This window comes from Rhea pennata, chromosome 2 (assembly GCF_028389875.1).
Source record: "Rhea pennata isolate bPtePen1 chromosome 2, bPtePen1.pri, whole genome shotgun sequence".
Lineage (NCBI taxonomy): Eukaryota > Metazoa > Chordata > Aves > Rheiformes > Rheidae > Rhea > Rhea pennata.
In genome coordinates this window covers 38,197,352-38,211,140 of record NC_084664.1, presented here as the reverse complement: position 1 = coordinate 38,211,140, position 13,789 = coordinate 38,197,352, and the positions used below count along the sequence as shown (strand labels likewise).

The 13,789-nt window shown below is 38.7% G+C and overlaps 1 protein-coding gene across 3 annotated transcripts in view; it reads right to left on the bottom strand.

Moving 5' to 3' along the window:
- Positions 1 to 13,789, bottom strand: part of CREB5 (cAMP responsive element binding protein 5) — a 254,832-nt gene that overhangs the window by 203,048 nt on the left and 37,995 nt on the right. For 2 of the 3 annotated variants that reach the window (XR_009957588.1, XM_062569259.1), the window contains exons 2-3: positions 10,176 to 10,247; positions 7,014 to 7,107 (exon numbers count right to left, since the gene is read on the bottom strand). The exons of the other annotated variant lie outside the window; for it this stretch is intronic. Coding sequence is in view for 1 of the 2 variants with exons in the window: in XM_062569259.1 (XP_062425243.1) it covers positions 7,014 to 7,107; positions 10,176 to 10,229 (148 nt within the window). In the remaining variant the exon portion in view is untranslated. The remainder of the gene's footprint in view (positions 1 to 7,013; positions 7,108 to 10,175; positions 10,248 to 13,789) is intronic. 3 annotated transcript variants of the gene reach the window in all.

Genomic DNA, 13,789 nt, shown 5'->3' with positions numbered 1-13,789 from the left:
ATATGAAATGATACGGCAGGATACGAAATGTCAAATCTTAGGCAATGATACAGCCATATCATATAAGCAAGGTATCATTTTCATGACCAAAACTTGAATTTAGGGTTCCATAAAGAAGTTGATGGCACCACTGTCACTCAAACCAATTTTTTAACCTTTCTTCAGAGTTGTTTGAACCCAGATTAAAAAAAAAAATAAACACAGGTAAGGGAACACTAACACAGACAGGGTCTTGTAAGTTTTCAAAGTGCACAGCTGGTCAAGAAATCAGGTGTTACTAGAAGACGCTCATACAAAAAGACCAGAGGCTATGTAATGGATAACGAAGTGTTTCTATGGCATATGCAGCTAAAGTCAGTCTAGTTGCTCCTGATAGTGTTCAGCATCTATTCCATGCATGTAAAAGACAGTGAAATAAATCCATTTCAACATTAATTTCAGTGAAAACAGGCAATCTGGACCAATGCACAAAGGCTTCATTCTGCCACCTTCTGCACATGTTGAATGCAGTCCTTCTGTATCACAAACAGCCCGAGGAAATCAAGTATGTTGTGTTACCTACAGCGGGCTTCAGAGGATAATATTTCCAATTAACCATCTTGATTTATTATCTAGCAGCCTTAGAGTTGATAGATTAGTAACGCTATTTATACCCCTTATATATTGATATGGTCATTGTAAATAATTACCTCAATCTCCCTATATTGTTATTGTAATTTCTATGGTCCAGAAATCAGACTGGCAACAGTTCAGAACATTTCATTAAACAGACAGCCCTCCTCCTACTGCCCCAAATTCAAACAAACAAAAAAGCACACAATCAGCAACCACCCCAAGCCCCACCTGCAGACCTTCTGAAAGCCAACTAGATCAGATGTACACCAAGGCCCACCTTTTCTACCTTATAATACCTTATCTTTCAACATTCATAGAAACCAGAGGTCCACAAAACCCGTGCATGTATATGACAGCATAATTGCCAAAAAAACTCAAACTTTATGATGTGGAGACATTACATAGTGCAGTGGTTAAACTGCACTTATCCCATGTCCACTGATTCAGGGCTTCAGGTTCTTTTTTGCTCCTGAGGCAACCAAACATTTTATCTCTGGAAAACACTAATTCTCCTTCAGGTAGGGGGAACATTCCTAGTAGAAGACACTACCCTGAACCCACAGCAATTCTTTTATCTAAATTAGGCAAGTTCCCTTGTTTTAACTGGGAACAATATCACAAAGGAGACCCTGGCTTAAGTTACACATTCTGGTCTCCCAAAATCAATAAAATATTCCTAAATCTCAGCACTTAAAAATGCATTAATAGTTCCAACAGCTGTGCCTGACCTCAGTCTTCCCTGTTTGCTACAAACAAATCTTTTGTTGCTCTCTATCACTAGCACCCACAAATATTGCAGGGTCACCAAGAACAAGGCTCTAATTTGCTATACTTCAGCACCTAGATATGCCAGACTCACCTAGAACAAAACTCAGACCGAGCTAGCACCATCTCAGCTTTCCCACTGAGGACACACAGGTTACTATAGAAGACTGTCCTGCATGCACTGTGTTCCAGACAATCCAGACCTTTAACAGCCCAAGCTGCATTTTGAATTGGATTGCTTGGGATTCAGGTGAGTTTGGGTTAACCTTAGATATCTGGCTGTTATACTGAGCAGCCATCCCAGTTCAGTCAGACTGTTCAATGAACAAAATCATCCCATCCACAACAGTTACCATAACTAGTTTACTGTGCTTTTGGGCATCCACCTCTAGATAACTGTAGCTTCACAGGTCGACCTTTGCCTGCTGAGGAAGTTACTTCTATCTAGTCTTTATCACCATGTTGAACACACAACCTGTCAAACTTGCAATTAGGTGATAAATATATTGTTTGGTGTACTACTCAAATGAGTAATCAATCTGTTTGTTTACTATTGCAGATGGGCTGCAAGAAACATTAAGTTTAAACAGATCTCAAAAATGTAACTGGAGAATTAAAAAAAAAAGTTTGAACTGTCTAATCTTTGAAGATTCAAAGTGAACGTGTTGTATTTTATAGGAGAGAATTTCATAAAATCTCAACAATTAGACTCTAGCTGGAACCTGATATACTGAATATATATGGCTGCTAACCATACTCAAAACCTATCCCCAACTGCAGTGTTTGATATGGTGACCCTTGATTTTCTACAATCACTGAAAACATACGTGGTAAGCAACGGGAAATTTGAAGTCGTTAGCAAAGTAAAAAGATTCCACTAGATATTCACTATGTTTGGCTGTGGAGCTTGGGGTTTTTTTTTGTAATTACTAAAATAATAATCTCTTAAATGAGACTCAGTCGCAATAAGTTGCTGTCAAAACAACAGCCTTAATAAAGACTATTCTAGTAAATGCAGCACTAACTTGCTATACAAAGAGTTTATTTGAATCCCCTACCAGAATGCATTTTGTAAAACTAGCCCAGATCCTAGAATTTCATCGCTCAAAGCATGAATGAAAATATTAAAGCATGATACCAGTTTAAGAAAAAGCTAGAGAATCAAAAGACAGCTATGCTAAACATGCTTTCACTTGGGGAGAAAAAAAAAAAAAAAAGAATTTCCAGATTTTTAAAGTTTATATTGACCATTAAACTACTGCAAATGTTATTCATCCTCAGTAAAAGATATCTAATAGCACAGCTCCAAAGTGTAACTTGATTCTTCATCTTTTTTTTTTTTTTTTTTTTTTTTTTTTTTTTTAAGTGTTTAGTCTCATGTGCAGTAATAACAGACATTTGGCTTGTTCAGCTGTGGAGCTTTGTTGAATTTATATACTACCCATGTTATACTTTCATGCAATGATAACAAAGTCCAAGTAATAGGTCTAGGACTGAAATTAGAAGGGCTGCCCATCAAGCAGCCACAAGATAAGGGGAATGTTCTGAAAATATCAAGGAAGTCTTTCCATTGATTCAGTAGGTTATCACTCAGGCGGACCGAAAGCTCAAGGTCCTGACGCCGCAAGTGATGGAAGAGCAGAGTGGGCAGAGGTGCCCTTAGCTGCACCTGGTGGAACTGCCCTGACAGAGGAGCTCACAGCTGAGGGCTCCCAAGAACTTTACTGCCATATGATTCACTATTTAAAGTGCTGACTGGACTTTCTCTGAGGGTACGCACATTGGGTACAACACGTCTTTAATCTCTCCTGCCCACTCAGAAACCTCCTTAGCTCAGTTTTAGGAAAACGAAGGCGCAACAGACTTTCCATTTCATTCCTTGGTAAAACAAGAGACACTGAAGTGAACAAGAAATCAGACAAAACAATTTTTCCTTATATCCACTCAATTCGCACTCCACAAAATTCCTATCTAGATAAACCTCGCTTTGTAAATCACAAAGAGAAATAAAATGGGTCAACCAAGGATGATGTAAGTTCCTTCACTGACACAGGCATTACCTGGATAAATTAATATAATTGCATTACTTTTTCCACACACCTTTTCATCTAGAGGAGGCTGTTTCTATCTCCATAGTGGAATTTACCTTCAAAAATCCAGAGGACGGGATTTCAGTAAACAGAACTAGAAAGAAACAAGTTTTCCACATACACAGATAACCCTGGCCTCTCATCTGCTAGAACCACTTTTTGGAACAAATTCTTCTTCCCCCCCTCAAAGATGGCAAGCTTTCATTCCCTCTCCTCTTAAATTTGATCCTCCCACAATTCCGTTCAAGACAGCTTGTAGTACTCACCTGGAGGGAACAAGCTGTCCCGTAGTCATTAATATTTCAGTGTTGTGAAAACAAAAAAAACCTTTGACATGCACAAAACGCAGAGTTTCACAACAATGTAATGTTTAAGCAGCACACGAACAGAGAGATGCTCTCTGCTCATTTCAGTCAAACTAACTTCAAAGTTTCCTGCAACCACAACTAGCATACAAAACTTAGATAAGACATTATGTATTATCTCAAACAGTTCTTTTTTGGCTAAGAAACATGAAAATGGAAACCATCAATGACTCTATATCTATAGTCAAACAAGGCTTTCAAACAAACAAACAGACAAAAAACACACACAGAAAAAGGAATAACTAACATTACAATCTTATTGCCATCTTTTAAAATGAACGTCAAGTTATCGACAGAGGAATCACTTGTATTTTAATGAAATGCCTCTAATAGACTTCCTTTTCCTTTAAAGGGTTGGAGAACGTGGCCATTTAGTATGTACCTGGAGTTTCTGAATTAGTTCAGGAAACACTAGATAAAATAGAACTTATAAATATAGCAGAACTAGCTGGTAATAAGGAAAGCTCTTGGCTAGATATACCTGATAAATTGGCATAGCACCAACAGCTTCAATCAGGTCATGTAACATTTGTTATTAAACACTGACCCTGCCCACAAAACAACATATTTTGACTTTACCTCTCACTTACAAATTTGTATTTCACAACCTAGCACACATTTCATACTCCAGAAACATGTTCCTACTTCTTAAGTCATGTTTTGTGCAGTTTCTAAGATGTGTTGGTACAAGATGAACAGCCCTGCAATTTTAGTGACTATCTCCAATAAGAGTTCATAGAATACAGAACGGTTATTGTGTGTTAAATATTATCGATATTATAGTGACCCCAGCCTGGGGATTAACTTTGTCTCAAAACAGTGTAAATAATTCTAATGCTATTTTAAAGCACACAGACTATTATTTTTGTTTTCCACATTCTTTTTGGAATATTGGACAGATTCAAATCCAAAAAGGCACATTAAAGGATATTATACAATATACTGGAAAAAAAAGGAGAAAAATCTGACTTCAAGGCAGCTTAAAAACCACATACACACACACCCCACACACTAACACTGCACCTGGCTTATTATAGGGCAATTGCTTCTTTGAGTCTACCGATGACAGAAACAATTCCCCCTCACCCTCAAAAATCAAATGAACAAAAATGCAAAAAAAACAAGAAGGAAGACATGAAGACAAATGTCTAAGAGAAAAGTCTGACTCTTTTTCCCATATATCATTAATTTTTCATTATGAAATCCAAGAATAAAACATCTTAAACTTTAAGGTATTTAGATTTCCCCAGGGTTTAGCTGGATAATGAAACAACTATTTTTCAACGTCTCCGAGCAGAGAGCAGAAGATCTATGATGCTTCCAAACTAAGGACTGCAAAATGCCAAACAAATCTACGAAATGAACATAAAAGAAAAATCACACATGACAGCACCAAGTTGTCAGGCCATTTTGGTCAGACACGCTCACCATAGTCTTTGAGAACATGAGCAGCTTTTTACTCTTTCATACAACAGAGGATAGTCATATATAAAGCATAAAAAATGTAGTCCTCAAACACAATCTTATAGCCATTTTGGACAAAAAAATATGCATTTCTACATATTGAGTTAGCTAACTGCAGGGCTACACTATTGATGGGAATCCTGGAAGCCATTCAAAGCATTCACTGGGAAAGCAATCCATGGGAAGGAGGACACCTGTATCACAGAAGTTGGCAAACATAAATGGAGCTATTTCACTCAGGAGACTTCTGATGACAGAATATACTTCTTAGAAACTGCCTTAGAGCAAGACTCTTACCAAACAGAAAGTTCTAACAAAAGCGAGCACTTTCATGGGGTGAATGTGCCCAAAGTACAGTTGTCCTCAAGCAGTTTCACTGCCAGAGGACACTGCCAACTGCAAGGGCAGCATTTTCTCATTTGTGCTTGCAAACATAGGATTCTGTGGGCATAGCTGGCACGCACAGACTTTACAGGCCTTACTCTCCAATGTGCTATGTACTGCTTGTTTCCGAATTTAGTCCACTATGGCATTTTCCAGAATAAGAGGAAAAGAAATTCAATTTGGGATGGGGGTCTGTCATATTTTTCTCTAGTACCTAAAGTCCCAAAGGCAGAAGATCAACAAAACAAAAATCTAAATGAAATAATTGCAAGCATTTGCTACCCAGATATGATTTCTAGGGGTTTATCCATAAAATAGGCTGCTTGAGATCCTCCTAACTACTAATTACTATATTTGCACCCAGAATGGTCAGAGATGGAGGAAGTTTTGCTGAGAGTAGGCAGTCTCAGGTTACAACAGGCACAATTTACCTTTAAGAAGCCTATTTCAAAAGAGAAGTATCAAAAACTTGTTAACATCCACACATACATTTGCATCAAAGTTTCTTCCCCACAATTACTTTGAAACCTGAAAAATGCTAATATTATTCCTAAGTATCAATTAGCACAGCCCAAGGAATATACAATAGGAAAGGGAACAGGAGAGGACAGAGGCAGTAAGATTAGCTTTATGCCTGTGATTTTACCCAGCTGTTACTGAATACTAGCAAGCCACCACTGTGTGGATACTCAGACAAGAATACGAGGAAACCACATCAGAAACTATAGGCTGTAATTGCACATACAGACAGTTCTGTACCCTGTAACATGATGGGAGAAGTGGAGAGGGATGATTAACTTTGGGGGGAAAAGTGCTGGCTATCACCCGCTGTTTTACCTTTCTCCAGCTGGAGGATTTAGAGCTATTTAAAGTGGGCAGGGCTTTATAAAGGTGACTCTAATGATGTGGCCCATTACGGCTGCTGAAGTGAGCTTGTCAAAGCTAAAATAGCGAGTCCTGCGAGAACGGTACAAATGCACTTCATTACCACACTCACTGCTGGGCTCCCGGGTGACGGGCTCCTAAGTGCCCGTATTTCACTGGCGCGCTGACAAGGGAGGCAGCGACAGAGCTGCCAGCATGGCTGCGGTTCAGCAATCTCTCTCCCTCTCATGCCAAACCCGTGGGAAGGCGTAAGAATGGCAGCTGTCTTTCTGTCCAAAGATACACATTCTAGCTTATTCCATCTCTACTTGTTATTTAATTGGAGATGGGGGGAGGGGGGTTAAAACCAATCTTGGAGGTATTTTGCCAGTAGCTTTCCAGTAGGAGTCATGCTTTCAACATCATCTGAATAGTTATCTTGACTCTTGAATTCATGTCTTCTTACCTGATAACATATTATCTGTTTTTATTGAAGGAAACTTCAAAGTCATTTCATGTTTGTGCCTGTGAATCATCAGATGATCCTCTGTTGGAAAACGCTGTCAGGCAAACACAGAAAGAGAGAGAGAGAGAGAAAAGGAAGAAAAAAAAAAAAGAAGAATTTAATTTGCTAATAAACTTCTGGCATTGGACAGAATTTCAAAAATGAGAGAGAGAAGAAATGTATCCAGCCATCCAAATGGCACAGGAACAGCAACAGAATATTTGAAAATGCAAGTGAATATGAGTAACAAATATCTCTGCTTAGAAACATATTTGCTGCAGTGCTCTCTGGGGTTACACACAAAAAAGTGCAGTGCATTTGCTCGAAAAAGTTGCCAGACCAAGTCTGGGATTCCAAGGGTCTTGGACACACGCTCCAGTTACCACAGCTTCACATGTTATCACGTGCCTGCAGAGCTGTGATAACGGCTGTTGTATATGCTCTTAGCCCATGGCAAATGCAAAGTAATGCAGGATGTCTTAAATTTTTTTACTTGATTTTTCTGCTTTTGTATCTTTCTGCAACCTGTGCATGCTGAACGCATGCTGAACAGCAGTAACAATAATCAGAGAAGCCAGTATTCAGGTAAAATGCATCTTTATATCTGGAAGAGTCTGCTATATTGACTTGATTTAAACTCACACTGCAGTAGTGCTCAGTATCTAACAACTATTTATGATCCTTTATGATACTAAATCGATTCCTTCCCTTCGTCAAGTAGAGATGATGAAGGGCCATGCTTTATAAGAAACCAGTAAGTGTGCTAACATTTTTATTACATAGTCTGATAACAGAATGCTACAGCAAACAGCTTCTGAACAAGAAGGGACAAATCTGAATATACGCACAAGCATTTGAACACTTAGGGTCTAAGGGCCCAACAGTTCAGTTAACTTTTCTTCATCAGAAGGTGAGTACACAGACCTTTGCTACTGCAATAGTTTTAACAGGGTTATTTCAGGGCTAGCAAAGGCCAAAAGATGTATTACTATGGCTAGGGGAAAAAAAATAAAAACTGCTCTTTAAAGCCATAGGTACATAGCAGAATGTCAAAAATTGGCAATAACAGAGTTAAAGTAACATAATGCTTTCAACATAGTATATTCTTGACTAAGTGACTTTGCTTGTGGCTATAGTATAAATAGTTGCAGTATGTTACACCTTCTGAGAATCTCTCTAAGGCCCTAGACAAAGCAGCATAAATAATAGGAATGAGTCCTCTGGAAAAAATAAATAAATCCCAAAGACCTCTTCCTCTCTATGAAATCCTGGTTCATTGCTTACTCATCTGGAAGAAATGCAGCACTAAAAATTTATGTTAAGAACAAATGGAATATGTGAATGATCTTGCTCAATGATATTGTGAGAAAAAAACACGGTTCTTCTCATGGAAATGAGATTTTCCTTCATGGAACTCTGTGCTCTGTCTCCAGGGTGAGATTGGCAAGGCTTATAGAGGGCCTTGTGTGACTGAGAAGTTACTCCTTCAGTCCAGACTTCCGTGTCTTTTCTATAAATCTATTTTCTTGCTTGTGCAAAAGACCAACTTGCTCATCCATCCAATAAACGCAGTGGAGAAGCAAGTCCCGGAAAGGTTAGCCAGATCTACTGTATTTACTTCTGTCAATTCCTGCTTTACAACAGACAGAAATAATGTTTTGAAATGAGACGTGAAATGCTTTTTAAAAAGATGAAGTCACCCATAGACTGTTCATCTTCCCAAATCATAACCGTGTACCAAAAAAACTGTCTCTGAATACCTAATGGAGCTTAGATTGTTTGGATCAGCTTCCACTCTACTGAGGAATTTAGTTGCTGACATTAACAGGTTCAAGTCCACTGATTTGAGTGGAAGTTAGTTTTAAAATTCAACAAAGAGGTACATAAATTTTGACTCCGAAACTCAGATTTTTTATATTATCTCTGTGATAGAATGGTGCATGTGGAGGTCAGAAGTGAAAAATCCTCAGTTAGAGAGACAACCAACAAGATACACTTTCCCATTTAACTAAATGGCAAAAGCTTCTTGGCCAGCTGGTAATCTGAGCTCAGCTTCTCCTTTTCTTATTTCAGCTCCTGTTGAAATCAACACCTACACTCCAATAATAATCACACAATACTTTGTTCATCCCTCTTTCTATCACGAGAACCCAAAGAGTTGTAAAAATATTAGCCAGCTGAAAACTTTCAACATATAGTTAAAGCAGGAAAATATTACCCTCATTAAAAGAAAGTGAATCTGGGAAATGGGTAAGCTAAATCACTTAAAACAGATGCATATAGGAGGTCTGTGGCAAAAACCCAAAATATGTCCTTGCCTGGAGGTTTTACTTGCAAACTCTTGTCACAGAACAAAATCAGTTTTGAAGTGCCACACATGGAACTTCCCTCATCACTGCAGGGGACGAGATGATATTATCGATTTTGCAGAAGAAACTCTTAATATTCAATTCAAAACCTAAACAGGTAAAATCCCTCTCTCTCTCTCTCTTTTTTTTTTTTAAGAAGATCAGACATCTAATGCTACAGCTCCTATTGTATCCTCAGAAGCACATGGCAGATCACCAGTCAACAGGAATTCCACATGTACATCCTTGAGCAGAACTTATCTATAGGTTACATTTTAAATAGAGGACATTTAATAGGAGGATCTCTCAAAAATAAAAATATTAAAATATTAGCTAACAAGATTGCACTGTGCTTAAAGATTATACATACAAAAAAAAATCCTAGGAGAGTCACCATATCCACTGGGAAATATAATTATTGCATTGTACAAATAAGCAGAAGAAAGAAAGACAAATGTGTTCCTTCCTAGTGTGTCTTCTCTTGCTAACCATTAAAGGATTTGCAATACTTGGCTTGAAACATTGGAGTTAGGGGCAAGGGAAGGAACAGAAGCAGCCTGAAAAAGTACATTTACCAACTCACTCTTGAATAGCTATATGTTTGCTTTAAATATTTTGTAATAGTATCTTCTGGGACAAAGAGGGAGTTGGGGGGAAGGACTTAAAAAAACAAAACATATATTATTATTAGACATGTGTTAATATATCAGGAGGTATTATACAAGCCAGAGCTAGTGCTGAGGACTCAATTAATATCACCGCTGACTCCACTCACCTGTGAGCAGCCTGGGGCACTGCAGACAAAAGGCCTCTCCTGCTCCAAGTTCATCTTTGATTCCTCATAAATCTACATGTTAAAAGGGGGAAGGGGAAAGAAAGGGAACCTTTGAATATATATATTCTAAACTTCACACATGCATGCAACATACAATCTTCAAGTTTTGTGTTTCTTTTTCAAACTCCCCAAATAGACCAGAAAGAAGTTCTCATCCTCACATTACTAAATTTGCTAATATTCAGCAGGCTCCCTACAGTCTAAGTTCTTATTACTCCTTCCTGAGTGCATATTTACTTTGAAGGAAGAAAAAAATCCATTAGGCTTTCACAGCAGAAATCTTGCCTCAGAAAAAAACATATGTTCAGTGTTGTTATTAGATAAGACCATGTCTGCTCAGAAAGATCTTGAATTAAGAGTTTTTACCTTTCCTTCTTCAGTTCCTGCTGAACAATATTAAAACCAGACGTCTAGGTTATTTCAGAGAAAGAACCCGCTTTTTGAAGTTCTTTATTCATATTGTTCAATATCCAAAACTTATATTATATTGTACACACGCTCTGCACACACAGGACAAATGTCCAGCAACATCCTTTAACAGATCTACCAGATCCCAAGGAGCTTGAGAGGCCAAAAGAGCAAACTGCAATGGCCCCATGGCACTTGCAGTTCTCTTACTTTGAACTCCAGCCTGAGGGAAAGCTCCTGGCTTTTGAATAAACACGGGTGGGGGGAAGCATTTGCCCTCCAAATACAGCAGCTCAACCGAAATTGGGTCAATGTCACAACAGTGTCCCTGGCTAGAATGGACAAAAACATTTATACTAATATTACAGGATTTAAAAAGTAAATACATCACTTCTTTCTGAATGTTTTGAGCCTCTTCTTACAACTGGCGTTACAGTCTACAAAATAACGGCTGACCCACCTTAAAGCACACCACATGTCTTGTGCTTTCAGTAGGCCTTAAAACTTAAACTTCAGTCTCATCGCAGCCCTACTTCAGAAAACACCAGAGTTGTGTTTGTGTGGGTCTTTCATGCAACAAAGGAAAGATAAATATTTTAGTAGAGAAGCAGAATCTGACTCTAAAGCTGCAAAAACTGGCAGAAGAACAAGTGCTAAAATTACTCTGCCCTGCTGTCATGTTTTAAAACTGCAGTCCATTGCTCCCAATTATCAGCAATACCTTTACCACATTTAACACTTGTTGTCAGAGAAGCTTTACTTTCAGAAAAGTTCCTGCCATCCCCTGCAAACAGCAAAAAACAGTGAACTTTAACATCATCATAGAGCTGTACTTCGAGCAATCATTTCTCAGTAATGTAAGTTCTCCAGTGAAAAAAAAACTTCAGATGACAAATAGTCCCTTTTTTTTTTTCCTCAGTCCCTTTTTAGTTAAAATTTATTCTGGTGGATAGCACTAGATTTCCAGAATATATCTTACCTATGGCTGAAAAAAAAACCCACCATCAGCAGAACACAGTCTGTGTGCCTCCACTGTCTGCAGGAAACACGGTGCAGAGCTGAGGAACGGCTCTATTTCCATTTGTCCTTTAACCTCCATGTGGGCACCACCCCTACAGGTGACAATTAGCACCTACTGGGTGTTTTGCTGTGGACATCTCCACTAAAACCTGGTCTGACACCAGTGGTTTATTGCACAAGATACAATCAGATGGTAAGAAAGACCCTAACTCAGGTCTAAACTAGCTACACAAGACTGGAACTGAAATAACTAAAATTGTACCTAATTTACTCCTTTAAGATTATGCATATCCTGTTTGAACTTACATCTATGTTAAACTGAAATAGGATACTCATAATCAGAAATGAAAGAGTATGTTCACATAAAGGCTTGTACTAAAATAACTAAAGGTGTTAAATTACTTCTAATTTCAGCTATTTCAGTTCCAGTCTGTGCATAGACAGGCTGCTACGAGGTGAAGCAATAAAAATTCTCCGAATTATGCTATACTGCCTGAAAGAAACAAGCAGCGCAGAGATAACTGACTAAACAAACAAACCCCCACAAAAACAAAAACAAAACCGCCAGCTAGTCTGATTTTTAAATCCACCTCTATTTATGGTAGGTGACCCGGGGATGTTGTCTTTCCTAAAGACCTTTCCACAGGGAGGGAAAAAAAAAGAAAAAAAAGAAAAAAAGAAAAGAAAAGAAAGAAAGTTATGTGGGGATAATGAAAGGCTTTATCTGATATCTCAATTACTCCTGCAACTGAAGCGCTGCCAAGTGCTTGTGTTACCCCTCTCTCTCCTCCTCAGGGGAGAGTGACAACTGCATTTGCAATTGCGGAACAAGGGATGATACCCAGTTAAAGAAAACAGAGGGTAACAATTTGGATCCCAAGTGTACAAGTGCATTTCAAAACACTACCAGGAATTATTCTGGTTTTGTTTTCTTATTGACTATTGAGTATTGCAAATATAAGGCTTTTTTTTTCCTTCCACCGAGAGCTTGAGATTTAGGTCCCTAAATTCCTAACTACGCGCTCTGATTACAGCTGAACAATTCTCAAGGTTATTTATATAAATAAGCATGGAGTAAGCACCAAAATAATAGTCTAGCTATACACCAGAATCCTAAATGTGAGCATCCACCATAGAAAAAATTGGACCTGGATTTTATTCTCAGTACACTGAAAAAATGTCAGATTTGGTGTCATTTACCACAAATGCACAAGCACCTGCTGGTTCCCAGGAGAATCCCTCTTTGCAGATGATTTTCAGAGGCTAAACCTGAAAATGCAATAATCCAGAATAGATACGTCGCAGGTGACCACCAGGATACTGTCTATCACAGCCTGCCCCATAAAACATGTTACCGGATAATCGGACAAGCGCCTGGAGTCAAACTGCCCTACGCCAAATTGTTATTTTCACATGGTGATAGCACCGTGCTCGCGACTGTGGTACTCTTGGCTCCGTTAGGGTAGTAAAGCCGGTCACCTCGCTCGGCTCCTAGGTGCTCCTGGGCCCCACCACCCACGTCCACCGTCGTCCCAGCGCGTGCAGGCAGTGCGGCACGCGTGGAGGAAACGAAGCAACTGACGGCAACATTCCTACTTCACCTAATAAAAATAAATCACAGCAACACTTCCATCTAAATTAAGGTGCTTATTAACCTTTAAGATCTTTAAATTCAAGTGACACTCATGCACTGTCCACAGTGCAACATATGTCTGCCACAATTAATGCACACAAAGAATATCAGGCAGATCTGTGATGACTAGACAGCTAAAATATAGGCAGGCCTGAATTTTTGACTTCTGTTTTCAATTGCTTAATTTATTGCAACTTCACAGCCTTTTAGAAGGAACAAACAAGAATTATAGAAATAAATGAGCGCTGCTATTGATACGTCAGCATTGGTCCTGATATTATTAAGAATAGGCATGAATGCGTTGTGCAGCAGAAAATGGGGTTGAATTTTAACAGAGATGTTAACAACATCTGTCAGCATTTATTGCCCTATTGTGACCACGTAAAGAGCCTTGTTGGCAGAATATATATGTGAGGAAATCTGCTGTGCTGCTGTAGCCTGCCATTCTCCTGAAATATCACTCTGCCTAACAGAAGCTAAGGTATTCTGACCA